Source organism: Neofelis nebulosa, chromosome 7 (genome assembly GCF_028018385.1).
Source record: "Neofelis nebulosa isolate mNeoNeb1 chromosome 7, mNeoNeb1.pri, whole genome shotgun sequence".
NCBI lineage: Eukaryota > Metazoa > Chordata > Mammalia > Carnivora > Felidae > Neofelis > Neofelis nebulosa.
The window spans coordinates 72887002-72899957 of NC_080788.1; the positions used below are offsets into that span (position 1 = coordinate 72887002).

At 39.5% G+C, this 12956-nt stretch overlaps 1 protein-coding gene across 1 annotated transcript in view; it reads left to right on the top strand.

Moving 5' to 3' along the window:
• RPGRIP1 (RPGR interacting protein 1) overlaps window positions 1–12956 on the top strand; it is an 81782-nt gene that overhangs the window by 14114 nt on the left and 54712 nt on the right. The window contains exons 2-6 of the mRNA XM_058738463.1: window positions 3686–3818; window positions 6534–6799; window positions 8066–8165; window positions 8679–8810; window positions 11193–11298. Of these exons, the coding sequence (XP_058594446.1) occupies window positions 3686–3818; window positions 6534–6799; window positions 8066–8165; window positions 8679–8810; window positions 11193–11298 (737 nt within the window). The remainder of the gene's footprint in view (window positions 1–3685; window positions 3819–6533; window positions 6800–8065; window positions 8166–8678; window positions 8811–11192; window positions 11299–12956) is intronic.

Here is a 12956-nt window from a genome sequence, read left to right on the forward strand (position 1 = left end):
CACTCAACTGACTGAGCCACCCAGGTGCCCTGAGAAACTTTTTTTTTAATTGAAGTATAGTTGACACACAATGTTTCATTAGTTTTAGGTGTACAGCATAGTGATTCATGATCTCTTTACTTACACTATCTGTGCTCATTACAAGTGTAGCTACCATCTGTCACTATTCAACACCATTGACTGTATTCCCTATGTTGTACCTTTCATCCCTGTGACTTATTCATTCCATAACTCCCACTCTCCTTCCTCCATTTTGCCCATCCTTCTACCCCTTCCACTCACCAGTTGGTTCTCTGTATTTATGGGTTTGTTACTGCTTTTTTTTTTTTTTTTGGATTGCACGTATAAGTAAAATCATATTGTATTTGTCTTTACCTGACTTATGTCATTAATAATACCTTCTAGGCTCATCCAAGTTGTTACAAATGGCAAGATCTTATTTTTATGGCTGAGTAATATTCCAACGTATATATCATATCTTTTTTTTTTTTTTAATGTTTATTTCTTTTTGAGAGAGAGACAGAGACAAAGACAGAGCACAAGACAGGGAGGGGCAGAGAGAGGAAGAGACACAGAATCCAAAGCAGGCTCCAGGCTCTGAGCTGTCAGCACAGAGCCCCGACATGGGGCCTGAACTCATGAACCACAAGATCATGACCTGAGCTGAAGTTGGACAGTCAACCGACTGAGCCACCCAGGCACCCCTATATACACACCACATCTCCTTTATCCATTCATATATCTTGGGTTGTTTCCTTATTATTATTATTTTTAATTTTAGAGCTAGGAAAAGGGGCAGAGGGAGAGAGAGAAAGAATCCTCGGTGTGCTCCACGCTCAGCACAGAGCCCAATGTGGGGCTCAATTCCATGACCCTGGGATCATGACCTGAGCCAAAATCAAGAGTTGGACACTTAACCGACTGAGCTACCCAGGCTCCCTGCATTGTTCCCATATCTTGGCTATTCTAAATAATGCTGAAGTAAACATAAGAAGTGCATATATCTTTTGAAACTAGTGTTTTTGTTTTTTTTATGGTAAATACCCAGTAGCTGAATTACTGGATCATATGGTAATTCTATTTTTAATTTTTTGAGATAACTCATACTGTTTTCCACAGTGTCTACATCAATTTGTGTTCCCACCAACGTTGCATGAGGGTTCCTTTTTCTCCACATCCACACCGACACTTGATATTTCTTGTCTTTTTGATACTAGTCATTCTGACAGATATAAGGTGATATATCTCATTGTGGCTTTAATTTGCATTTCCCTGATTATTAGTGATGTTGAATATCTTTTCATGTCACCCAGATCTTAGTTTTTGGTTTGTTTGTTTGTTTGTTTTTAAGTAATCTCTACACCCAATGTAGGGCTTGAACTCAAGACCCAGGATCAAGAGTCACATGTTCTACCAACTGAGACAGCCAGGTCCCCCCGATAGGTTTTTTTGTGGGTTTTTTTGTCTTTTTTTTTTTTTTAAGTTGGCTCCATGCCGAACATTGGGCTTGAACTCACACCCTGAGATCAAGAAGTGCTCCCATGAAGATATTTTATTTTTTTTAATTTTTAAAAAATGTTTTTATTTATTTTTATTTTAAAATTTTTAACGTTTATTTTTTTTATTTTTATTTATTTATTTAATAAATTATGTTTTATTTATTTTTGAGACAGAGAGAGACAGAGCATGAGCAGGGGAGGGGCAGAGAGAGAGGGAGACACAGAATCAGAATTTTTTTAACAAAAAAATAATAAATTTGGGGGGAAAAGTGTATGGTATCAATGGATTATAACCCATTGACTAAAATAGGAATCCATGAAAGTGTATACATATGTTATAATTGTATAACATGAGATTGTATAACATGTATAATCCATGAGGTTATATAAATATGTATATAAATATGTTAAGTAATAAATAAATTTATTGAAGGGAGATCTTTCCCTTATAGTACAATTCCAACTAATAAATGTAGGAGTAATGGAATGAGAATTATTCTATGGCTATGTCCTTGTTTTTAGGAAATATACAATAACATGTTTAAAAGTAATGGGACAGAGGTGTCTGGGTGGCTCAGTTGATTAAGCGTCCCACTCTTGGTTTTGGCTCAGGTCATGATCTTAAAATTTAGTAGTTAAAGGCTTGCATTGGGCTCTGTACTAACAGCATGGAGCCTGCTTGGGATTCTGTCTTCCCCCTCTCTCTGCCCTTCCCCTGCTCACACTGTCTCTGTCTCTGTCAAAAATAAACTTAAAAAAAAAAAAGTAATGGACATGATGTGTACACTTACTTTCAAGTGGTTCCAAGAAATAATAAAGATATATGTAATATTATATATTGTGAGATATGCATATTTGGAGAACAATTTGGCAGATTTTTAAAAAGTTAAATATACACCTATCTTATGACCCAGCTATTTCATTCCTACATATTTGCCCAAGAGAAATTAAAAAATGTCTATATAAAGACTTATAGATATATTTTCATAGCTGCTCTATTTGTAATAGCCAAAACCTGGAAATAATTCAAATGTCCACCAAATGGATAAATTATGGTGTATCTGTACAGTGAAATACTACCAGCAACCAAAAGGAACTATTGATATAAGAAACACCATGGATGAATCTCAAAATAATTATACTGAGTGAAAAAGGTCAAAACAGCCCCCCAAAAACTAAAAAATAAAATGGGTACATAATGGATGATTTGATCTATATCAAATTCTAAAGAATTGAATCTATAGTGACATAAAACATATCAGTGGTTTCCTGGGAACTAAAGTAGAATTGGGGTTAGGATGGAGTAGAGAGGAATGGGTCACAAAGGGGCCAAGGAAACTTGGCTATCATGGATATGTTTGTTATCTTAACTGTGAAGGCTTCACAGTTCTAACACTTGTCAAAATTGACCAAATTTTACACTTTAAATATATTCAGCATATTACATGCTAACTATACTTTAATAAACCTGTTTTTTAAAAAACTTACCTTTTCCAAAGGATAGACCAGAGAGGGGATAGTGGTGGCTGAGGTGGTTCTGAGACTGAAGTTCTGAGCGCTCTCTTTCAGGGAAAGAGCTATATTTTGAGTGCTGGAGTTTTAGGTTCTTTCCCATGCAATCAAGAGCTGAGTCTGGGCCAGTGAACATCAACACACTGAAAAGTGTGCTCTAGTTTCCTCTGCTTAGAACAAGCAGATGCTGTATTTCAAGGAGGCAACTTTGGGAACGGTTTCTCCAGACCACAAAAACAAATTAGATGACTCTTTAGTAATCAAGAAAGGTTTCTATCCATTTCCTTATTAAGGGTTTGAAGATGGTTGTGGGCACAGTCTTTGTCTATGTCCAAATTATCTAGTAAGCAGAAAAAATAGAAGAGTAAATTTAAAAAAAATTAAGTAGACTGACAGCCCAATTTGATGTTTTTATAAAGAGAATGTACTTTCTAGACAGGAGATTGAGTCATACCTTGTGCTGAAACAATACGGAATGATATTCCATATCCAGGAATGCTATGGAATGATAAAGAGGTCCATTAGCACACATTTCATATACTTCCTGAATTTCCTTTCAAACACACGACTCAGATAGATTGAAGCCCTCTAGACAAAATGTGATGAGAGCCCTGATGGATTAAAAAAAATTACACGTAAAAATAATCTCTCTTTACCCTTTTCTGGGACTTTAGGTAAGAATATAAAAACTCAACCACCCCTGAGCAGAATGAGCCGGGAAGAATTGGAGGACAGCTTGTTTCGTCTTCGTGAAGAGCACATGTTGGTGAAGGAGCTTTATTGGAAGCAACAGGATGAGATCAAAAGGTACCTTGTGTTCTCCTTAAGCTGGGGAACAAAGGGGAACAGGGGCAAGTCAGAGAAGGAGGTTTTTATTTGCAAAACAAAACCAAAAATCATATTGATCATTTCCTGTATCAGGCATATTAGAAGTGCTTTATGTATATTAACTAACTTATTATAAATGCAATTAACTTATTTAATACTATGAGGGAGGAGGTACTATTAAGAGGAAAAGAAAACATAAAAAGGTTAAGTAACTTGCCTAAAGTCACAACTAGTGAGTAACTGTGCTAAAAAGCCCTTAACTCCGAAATATACCGTGTACGGTAACCTTAAGTTATTGGCTTTCAAAAGGGCATCTCTTGGGATGAGACCTGGAGAGGAATCTGAGATGGAGTGTGGATAGATTAACAGATGGGAAGAATAGAAGTTCTGAAAGTTCAGAGTTTATCTCTAGGACATATTTTAAAGATACTGGTGTCAATGCCTTCCGGCCAAAGACTAGCAGGAACACACCTATAGTTGAGCAAGTTGGGTTTATTATTCACTGCAGCTAGAGAAATGCACACCATAGATGATACAGTCATTTCAGTAAGAATGTGTTAGAAAAAAAATCTATTACAGGATTTGAGCTTCAGTTGGGTTATTTGTGGGAGGGTCCAAGGGTAACAGGAGTTTGCTCCAGATGTGATACCATTAGAAAGCAGGGACAACTCCGCATTTGGATATCTCAGTTAATCATTATCTGCAGGGAAGGTAGACTAGAGTGAAGCTAAAGCTGTAATTGGTTAGAATAGCACTCACTTATTAACCAGGAAAGGAGAATGTTTGGTATTTTGTGTGCAGCACAGTGACCTTGTGTTTGTGTTTAGATGAAACTATACAGTGGCCTTGTTCAGTATCACTCTATCATGGTCTCAGTGGCCTTGTCTGATGTTGGTGTTGTGTGCGATTGTGTCCAACAGGATAATAACATGACCTAGCTGTGAACAACAGTCCAGCTTCACACAACACCGGGAACTAGTTAGGTTAGACCTACTCCCCAATGTCAAGAGCATCTTTTTGCTTTCTCACTGGTAATCCCCAGGAGTGGTTCAAAGCTTCATGTAGAATCTACAGGATACAGGCTTCCATTGTATGCCAACACTCTTCAGAGTGAGAGATTCTTTTATATTGCAGAGAACTTGAGAATCTGGTGAAAGCAGAAGGTTGCATAGGCCAAAAAATATTGCTTCTTGGTTGATAACCAAAAAGTACTTGAGATTATAGATATTAAGTGGCTAAAAATTAGATTCCATCACCCTTGGCTTTGGGCAGTTTACCCGGCTGTTTCATGACTTGATTTCTTTATCTGGATATGATATGTAATAATAATAATAATAGCTAACTTCTACAGTGCTCACAATGCACAGCACTGTTCATTTTCTTTAAAAAAATTTTTTTAATGTTTTATTTATTTTTGAGATAGAGACAGTGTGAGTGGGGTAGGGGCAGAAAGAGAGGGAGACAGAATCTGAAACAGGCTGGGCTCAAACTCACAAAGGGTGAGATCATGACCTGAATTGAAACCAAGAGTCAGACACTTAACTGACTGAGCCACCCCCCCCCCCCCAGGCACCCCTGCACAGCACTGTTCTAAACACTTTACATATATTTATTTATTTATTTATTTATTTATTTTTTAATTTTTTTTTTCAACGTTTTTTATTTATTTTTGGGACAGAGAGAGACAGAGCATGAACGGGGGAGGGGCAGAGAGAGAGGGAGACACAGAATCGGAAACAGGCTCCAGGCTCCGAGCCATCAGCCCAGAGCCTGACGCGGGGCTCGAACTCACGGACCGCGAGATCGTGACCTGGCTGAAGTCGGACGCTTAACCGACTGCGCCACCCAGGTGCCCCAACATATATTTATTTAATTCACTTCTCCTAACAATCTAATGAGGCAGGTACTATTTTTATCTTTATTCATAGATGAGGAAACTGATCACAAAAGGTTAATGACGTGCCCAAAGCCACATAGTATGTCAGAACTGGCAGGCAGGGGGACCACAGAATTGGATGATAAGGGTTGAAAGCATGATTTTAGGTCAAGATGACAGATAGTGGGGGGCACCTGACTGACTCAGTCTGTGGAGCATGAGACTCTTGATCTCGGGATTGTGAGTTCGAGCCCCACATTGGGTGTAGAGATTAATTTAAAAAAAAAAAGATGACAAACAGTGATTGACTGTCCACCATAGGTAAGTCTCAATATATACGAGGGGCTATAGGGGTGTATACTAGAGGCTGTAGGAGAGTAATCCTTAAAGTTGGGTACATATACGGGGGTGTGCAGACAAGTGGGATGGGAGAAGTAAATAGTAAAATTTATGCTTATATTTAATTACCAATTCTTTAAAAATTAGTATTTTTGTTTATGTTGTAACATAATCACAATTTATTAGGACAGAAGCCAATGTATAGTATTTAAAAATAAATATATAAATAAATACATTGACCAACCCCGCCCCCCCCCCACTTTTTTATTGCAATAGAATGGACAAAGATGGATACCACAACCTCCCTGTCCTCAAAAACTTACAGTGTATTGGGGATAGAAAATTAATTTTTTAAAGTATCGGTAATGGACCACAGTAGATAAATTTATATCAGAGATCAGTTCATGATGATTTGCCACCAAATGAACTGTAGAAATAATAACTCAGGCCCCTTCCACCGGCTCTACTTTTGCCCTTAGGATGAGGACAGCGTTGCGTCGGCTGATGGCTTCTGGCCGGGACCTGAGGGCAGAGGTGGTGGAAGCCCAAGAGCCTGCACCGCGGCGGCGGAAGGCGGGGTGGCGAGAGCCCCCCACTAAGCACCAGCGCCCCCTGCTGCATGGGCTACAGCTGCAGTTCCAGCGCGTCGGCCCCCCAGCTCCCCGCCGCAGCCAGCCTCGGGTCCACGCGGGACACAGACAGCTCCGCACGGCCGGTGCGCCGGTTCCCGAGAAACCCAAGAGGGGTAAGGTTCAGGACCAAGTTTCCAACAGGGCTGAAATACTGGGAAGGATTGATTTGGCAGCCACATTTTCCTCCTTACTGCTTTATTCCACCTGCTCTTTTTCCCAGTAGTTTCTACCTTCCTAAAATCTTTTTTCTCCTGGTGAGATGTCAGGTTCACAATTCTCAGTTCACCATGAAGTACCAGAGAGGAGAGAAACAGACAAGGGAAACAGGAATTCTGCTGACCAAGTTATGCAGGGGGCCTAGAAAGTAGATTAGAATGATCCTTGATGATGAGTGATTTTAGGACAGGTCCCTCTACGGGAACTATGGGACCCTGGACTAATGCTGTGCGTCTAAAACTGGGATTATTAGCTTTTTTTGGAAAGTGGACACCTTTGAGCCCATGATCAAACCGAGGCCTCCTCCCAAGAAAAATACACATATACATAATCAAAACTTTGCAGGGGCACCTGGAAATTCTGAAGTCCAAGCTTAGAAATCAGGCTGTAAGTGAGAAGTTGCGATTTCTTTTCTTCCTGTATTCCAAATGGCTAAGAGTCTATGGCTGCTAGGAAACCCAACATTGAATTAAATAAAATTTTTTTGTGTAAATTTCCTTCACCTAGCCTCCTCATCCCTGATTTAGGTCCATAAGAATTTGTTGTCTTTAGTTAAGTCTAAGTTTAAGTTCAGTTTGACTTCAGCATTATTGAGTATGAGTTATATACCCAGCATCAGAGATAAAGATGCATTAGAGTTTTAGACACATAGTCCCTTTCTTCTTTGCAGCTTTCTTCTTCCCATTTATACTCACTTACTTGACAGTCTGTAGTCCCGCTCATTTATTAAGTCTGTATTTGCATATCTATGCAAGAGTAAAGACTGAGAGGGATGCCTGTGGTAGCTCAGGCAGTTAAGCAATTCTTGATTTCGGCTCAGGTCACAATCTCATGGTTTGGTGAGTTCAACCCCCAAGTTGGACTCTGTGCTGACAAGCGTGGAACCTGCTTAGTATTCTCTCTCTCTCTCTCTCTCTCTCTCTCTCTCTCTCTCTCTCTCTCCCTCCCTCCCTCCCTCCCTCCCAGCTCTCTCTCAAAAATGAATAAATTAAAAAAAAAAAAGAATTGAGGAAAAAGAAAAAAGAGTAAGACTGAGACCCCCTCCCCTGAGATCAGCGGTTATTATAAGGATTTCCCCCCAGGTCTCAAAGCTCCCTACTTTTAGCCCTTAGTGTTCTGGAGAAATCTATTGCAGAGTCTGCATCTTCTGTCTGAACTTCCAGAGCCCAGTGACAGGCTGAGCTACACAGCCCCTCCTACATTCAAGGAACACGTGACAAATGAAAAGATCAGAAGTGAAATATACAGTGAATCCAGTGAACTGTAAGTTCTTACTCCTTTATCCTGCACTGTTACTCCTTCAGCTTTAATTGGAAATACATTATTTAGGGAACAAGTGAATGTTGGCATTTTCAAATCTTTCCAGCATAATCAGAGAAGCTGAAAGTCAACTCTAGGTCAAATTCCAACTTCATTGCTTAAAAGATGGGAAATCAGCATCTGTCTGTCTTTGAAAAAAAGGCAAATAAAGGCCTTTTCCTTAAGTGAAGGTATTCTGTCTCTTTCCCTTTATATTTTTCTCCCTTAGGTCATAATTAATTTATACTTCTGTTTGACACTTGAAAGCTATATTTTGTAAGATTAACCATCACATATACCAAAATTACTAACTCCTCTAATTTCTTTTCATACATGTGAGAACTCAGTTCTAAATGCCTAGAACAGCAATTTCTATGTCTTCTTTTTGTGTTTAATGTTCCTAATTCTAGCAGTATAATTTCTTTCAGCAAAGTCATACTTATGACTAAACTCATTGGTCTTTGCATGCCTTAACAGTGCTCATATTGTGACCAGCAATACGATGCTGTTGGAAGAACCACCCAAGTCTCCTGAGAAAATGTGGTCCAAAGATGAAGATTTTGAACATAGAAGGTCTTTGGGGTGTGCTCAGAAGGCCACAGAGCTTCGGTAAGAGTGCAGCATTCCATGCCTCAAGCCATATGAACTGGAAAAGTAAGAGATTCTTACTGGTATCTTTCCTCTGTCTCAGAGGAAAGGAGAATGCCTGGGGTTAAATTCAGTCTGAGAAATAGACCTGGATTCCTATGTGGGTTAAGAAATGGATTAACCTAAAGAGAATGTTTATGTAAATTAGAAGATTTGCTGCTTCACTTCACAGAAGGAAAACTGTTTCATCCTCGTCACAGATAGGAGTTCTCAGCTCTCACTGTGCATCAGTCTTTGGAGAACTTTATTTGATTTGATTTATTTATTTTTGAGAGTGAGAGGGGGAGAGAGAGTGAGAGAGGGAGGCAGGGAGACAGAATGATTGGGGGAGGGGCAGAGAGAGAAGGAGAGAGAGAGAATCCCAAGCAGGCTTGGTACTGTCAGTCTAGAGCCTGATGTGGGGCTCGAATTCACGAACTGTGAGATCATGACTTGAGCTGCAATCAAGAGTCTGTTGCCTAACTGACTGAACAACCCAGGTGCCCCTGGAGAACTTTTTTTTAAAAGTAGACTTTATTTTTTTGGATTTATGACTTTTAGATTTATAGCAAAATTGAGCAGAAAGTACAGAGATTTCCCATATATCCCTCATTTCCCACCCCCACAGCCTCCCTTACTTATCAGTCTCCCATACCAGAGTGGTATTTTTGTGACCATGGATGAACCCGCACTGATATATCATTATCACCCAGAGTCCATAGTTTACCTTAGGGTTCACTCTGGGTGTTGCACATTCTATGGGTTTGGACAAATGTATAATGACATGTATCTACCAGTACAGTATTATACAGAATAGATTCACTGCCCTAAACATCCTCTGTGCTCCCTGCCTGTTCATCCCTCCCTTCCCCCTCACCCCCCGCACCGTTGACCTTTCTACTGTTTTTCTGACTTTGCCTTTGGCCAGAATGTCATATAGTTGGAATCATACACTATGTAGTCTTTTCATATTGGCTTCTTTCACTTAGCAGTATGCATTTAGGTCTCCTGCATGTCTTTTCATGGCTTGATAGCTCATTTCTTTTAGCACTGAATAATGTTCCATTGTCTGGGTGTACCACAGTGTTTTTATCCATTCACCTACTGAAGGACATCTTGGTTGCTTCCAAATTTTGGCAATTATGAATGAAATTGCTATAAACATCCATGTTCAAACATAGTTTTCAACTGGAGATGTTTTAAAACCACAGAAGTCGGAGGGTGGTGTCTGGGGGGGTCTGAGTTGGTTAAGCATCCCACTTTAGCTCAGGTCACGATCTCACGGCTTGTAAGGTCGAGCCCTACATCAGGCTCTGTGCTGTCAGTGCAGAGCACACTTGGGATCCTTTGTTTCCCTCTCTCTCCCCCACTCACTCTCTCAAAAATAAAAATCTAAAAAACAAATAAATAAAACCAAAGAAGACTGAAGAGGAGGTGGGTGAGGGGATGGGTTAAATAGGCGATGGGTATTAAGGATGGTACTTGTTGTGATGAGCACTGGATGTTGTATGTAAGTGATGAATCACTGAATTCTACACCAGAAACCAATATTACACTGCATGTTAACTAACTGGAATTTGAATAAAAATTTGGAGAAAAAAAAAGAAATGTTCTAATCAAAAAGACAATATTGATTAAGAAAACAAAAAATAATATATGAGATAATACAGTATGGAACATACCACATAAAAATAAACAGGTAAATAAGTTATATAAAAGAAAAAACATATGTATCTTATAATTTATTTCATGTAAACAGATTCTGAAAATTAAAAAATAGATAAAACCCTACAGAAGTCTGGGCCCTATTCCAGAGATTCCCTTTCAATTATGTGGGAGTGGAGTTCATGCAGTACAATTATAAAGATTTCTCCAGATGATTCTAATAAGCAGTTGGGACTGGGAATCCCTGAGATAGAGTCTAATGAACCCAAATCCTCCTGAATACCTTTCAAATAATAAAGAAAATATGATCTCCTAGGTTCAGAAATAATAATCTTCCCTTGTGTTCTCCATACCCATACCTTTCCAGTTTCTCAAAGGAAACAAGACTCAGATTCAGTTGGACTTTGCAAAGTTTATGGGAAGCTGTAAGCACCATAATTTTCAAAATAGCTATTATGTTTTCTCAGAACACAGAGTTTTAAGGTTGGTAGTCTCTCTCTCAAATCTCAGCTGGTGTGAAAGGGAAATGGGAGAAAAGAGGTTATTTATTGGGGTATACATTTGCTTCCTACTTCTGCTATGTTGTGGGCAAGATAAAAATGCAAGAGGAAGAGGAAGATGTTCTTGGTGCAGTGTTGGGGGAAAGGTGTTTAACTCTGTCCATTCACAGAATGTTTCAGCACTGTCTTCTTTGTCCAGAGCTTCCATTAAGGAGAATATAGAGCTGATTCGTCTTAAGAAGCTTCTACATGAAAGGAATACCTCGTTGGTAGCAACAAGAGCACAATTAACAGAAGTTCAAGAGGTGAGCTTCCAGGGCAAGTTAGCGTGGGATGGTCTGTGGTACCTTAAATCATAGAACCCTGGGATCCTTGGCTGTTTGAGAAGCCCTGGGTCCAATCGGGCATCCAGGTCCAACTGAAACTGTCTGTCGCCAGGTTGGGGGGAAAAGAGCCAGTTAGAATTATTTTCTCCATTATACACATGGAAGACCACAACTGAGAGAAATTAAATTACTCGTCTCAAAACTTATAGGGGATATTCAAATCCACACCTTGCAATTCAGAGTCTATTCTCTTTCCAGTATTCCCATTATCTCTCTATTAGGAAGAAAGCTCAAGCCCTGCCTTCTAAGGTAGAATTAAGTGGGGTTAACTTGTGCTCAGGGTTAAGTTCCCAGCCAGTGGCTACAATGATACTGTAATTAAGTTGGGAAGCCAAGAGCAGTCACAGGGGAAGGGAAGGAGACTAGTCTTTACTAAGCACTCTGTATGTGCTAGACTCAGTCCCAGAGTTTAAGCCTGAGAACAACCCTCAATGTAAGAACATTTAATGGATGGGGGAACCGAGCCTCAAAAAAGTTAAGTAAATTGCTCAAGTCATAAAAATAGTAAGGGGCAGAGCAGACTTTGAGTCTAGGTTTATCTGACACCAAGGCTCATGGTCTTTTCTCATTACCACACAATAGAAACTCATATCTGAATGGTGGAAATAGGGCATCAAGGGTCTAAGTGATAGATTAGCACCATTCTTTTATTGGATAAATATTTATTGAGTGCCAGGAACTGTGCAAAGCATTTGACACAAAGATTACAATGTAAGACAGCTCATGCCTTTGAGGAACTTACCAGAGAGAGAGAGAACAAGATGTAAACAAGTACAGCTATCTGCATACAGGGTATTGGGGACACAACAGAAAGTAGTCAGATCTACCAGAGAATGGGGTATGGGATCCAAAAAAGATTCATAACAGAGTATATTATTGAGCCAAATATTGGGATACTGAAAGATTAGCAGGTGCTAGTGAGTATGCAAGAGAGGGGAGGGTTTTCTAGGGGAGGAGAGGTGTAGGCCAAGGCATGGAAGTGAGAAACATCAGGGTCCAAATCATGGAGGCCTTATCAGGATTTTAGACTTAATCCCATTGACAGTGGAGAGCTGCAGAAAGGCTTTAAATAAGTTGATAATGTGATCAATTTTCCCCAAAGAGATCACCTTGCTTTTGTTTTTAATGTTTGAACTTTTTTTGAAATACATTTTAATAAAGAAATAATACCTTAAAAACTATTATAAAGCAATAATTCTTAATTCTGGGTAGTAGAATTATAGGTGACTGATATGTTCTAGTATTTTTCTGAAATTTTCAACTTATCAAAAATTACAAAACTACAAGGAAGGATCATCTAGCAGTGGAGTGAATGATACAGGTTGGCTGGTATAAGTAAAGTGATCAGGTATGAAATGAGTTCAGTGGTACAAAGGAGATAGGATGAGGGTTCCCACCAAGACAGTGAGAGAGGCCCACGGAGAGAGGCCCACGGAGAATTGGCAACTTGCAGGAAATAGAAGAATGACATCATCACCAAAAGGGAGTGGTTGGGGGAAAAGTGGAAATAAAGATGACCCCTGGGTATCTAGTGTGGGCAAGAAGATGGTGGTGGTGTCATTCATCTAGGTTGGGTT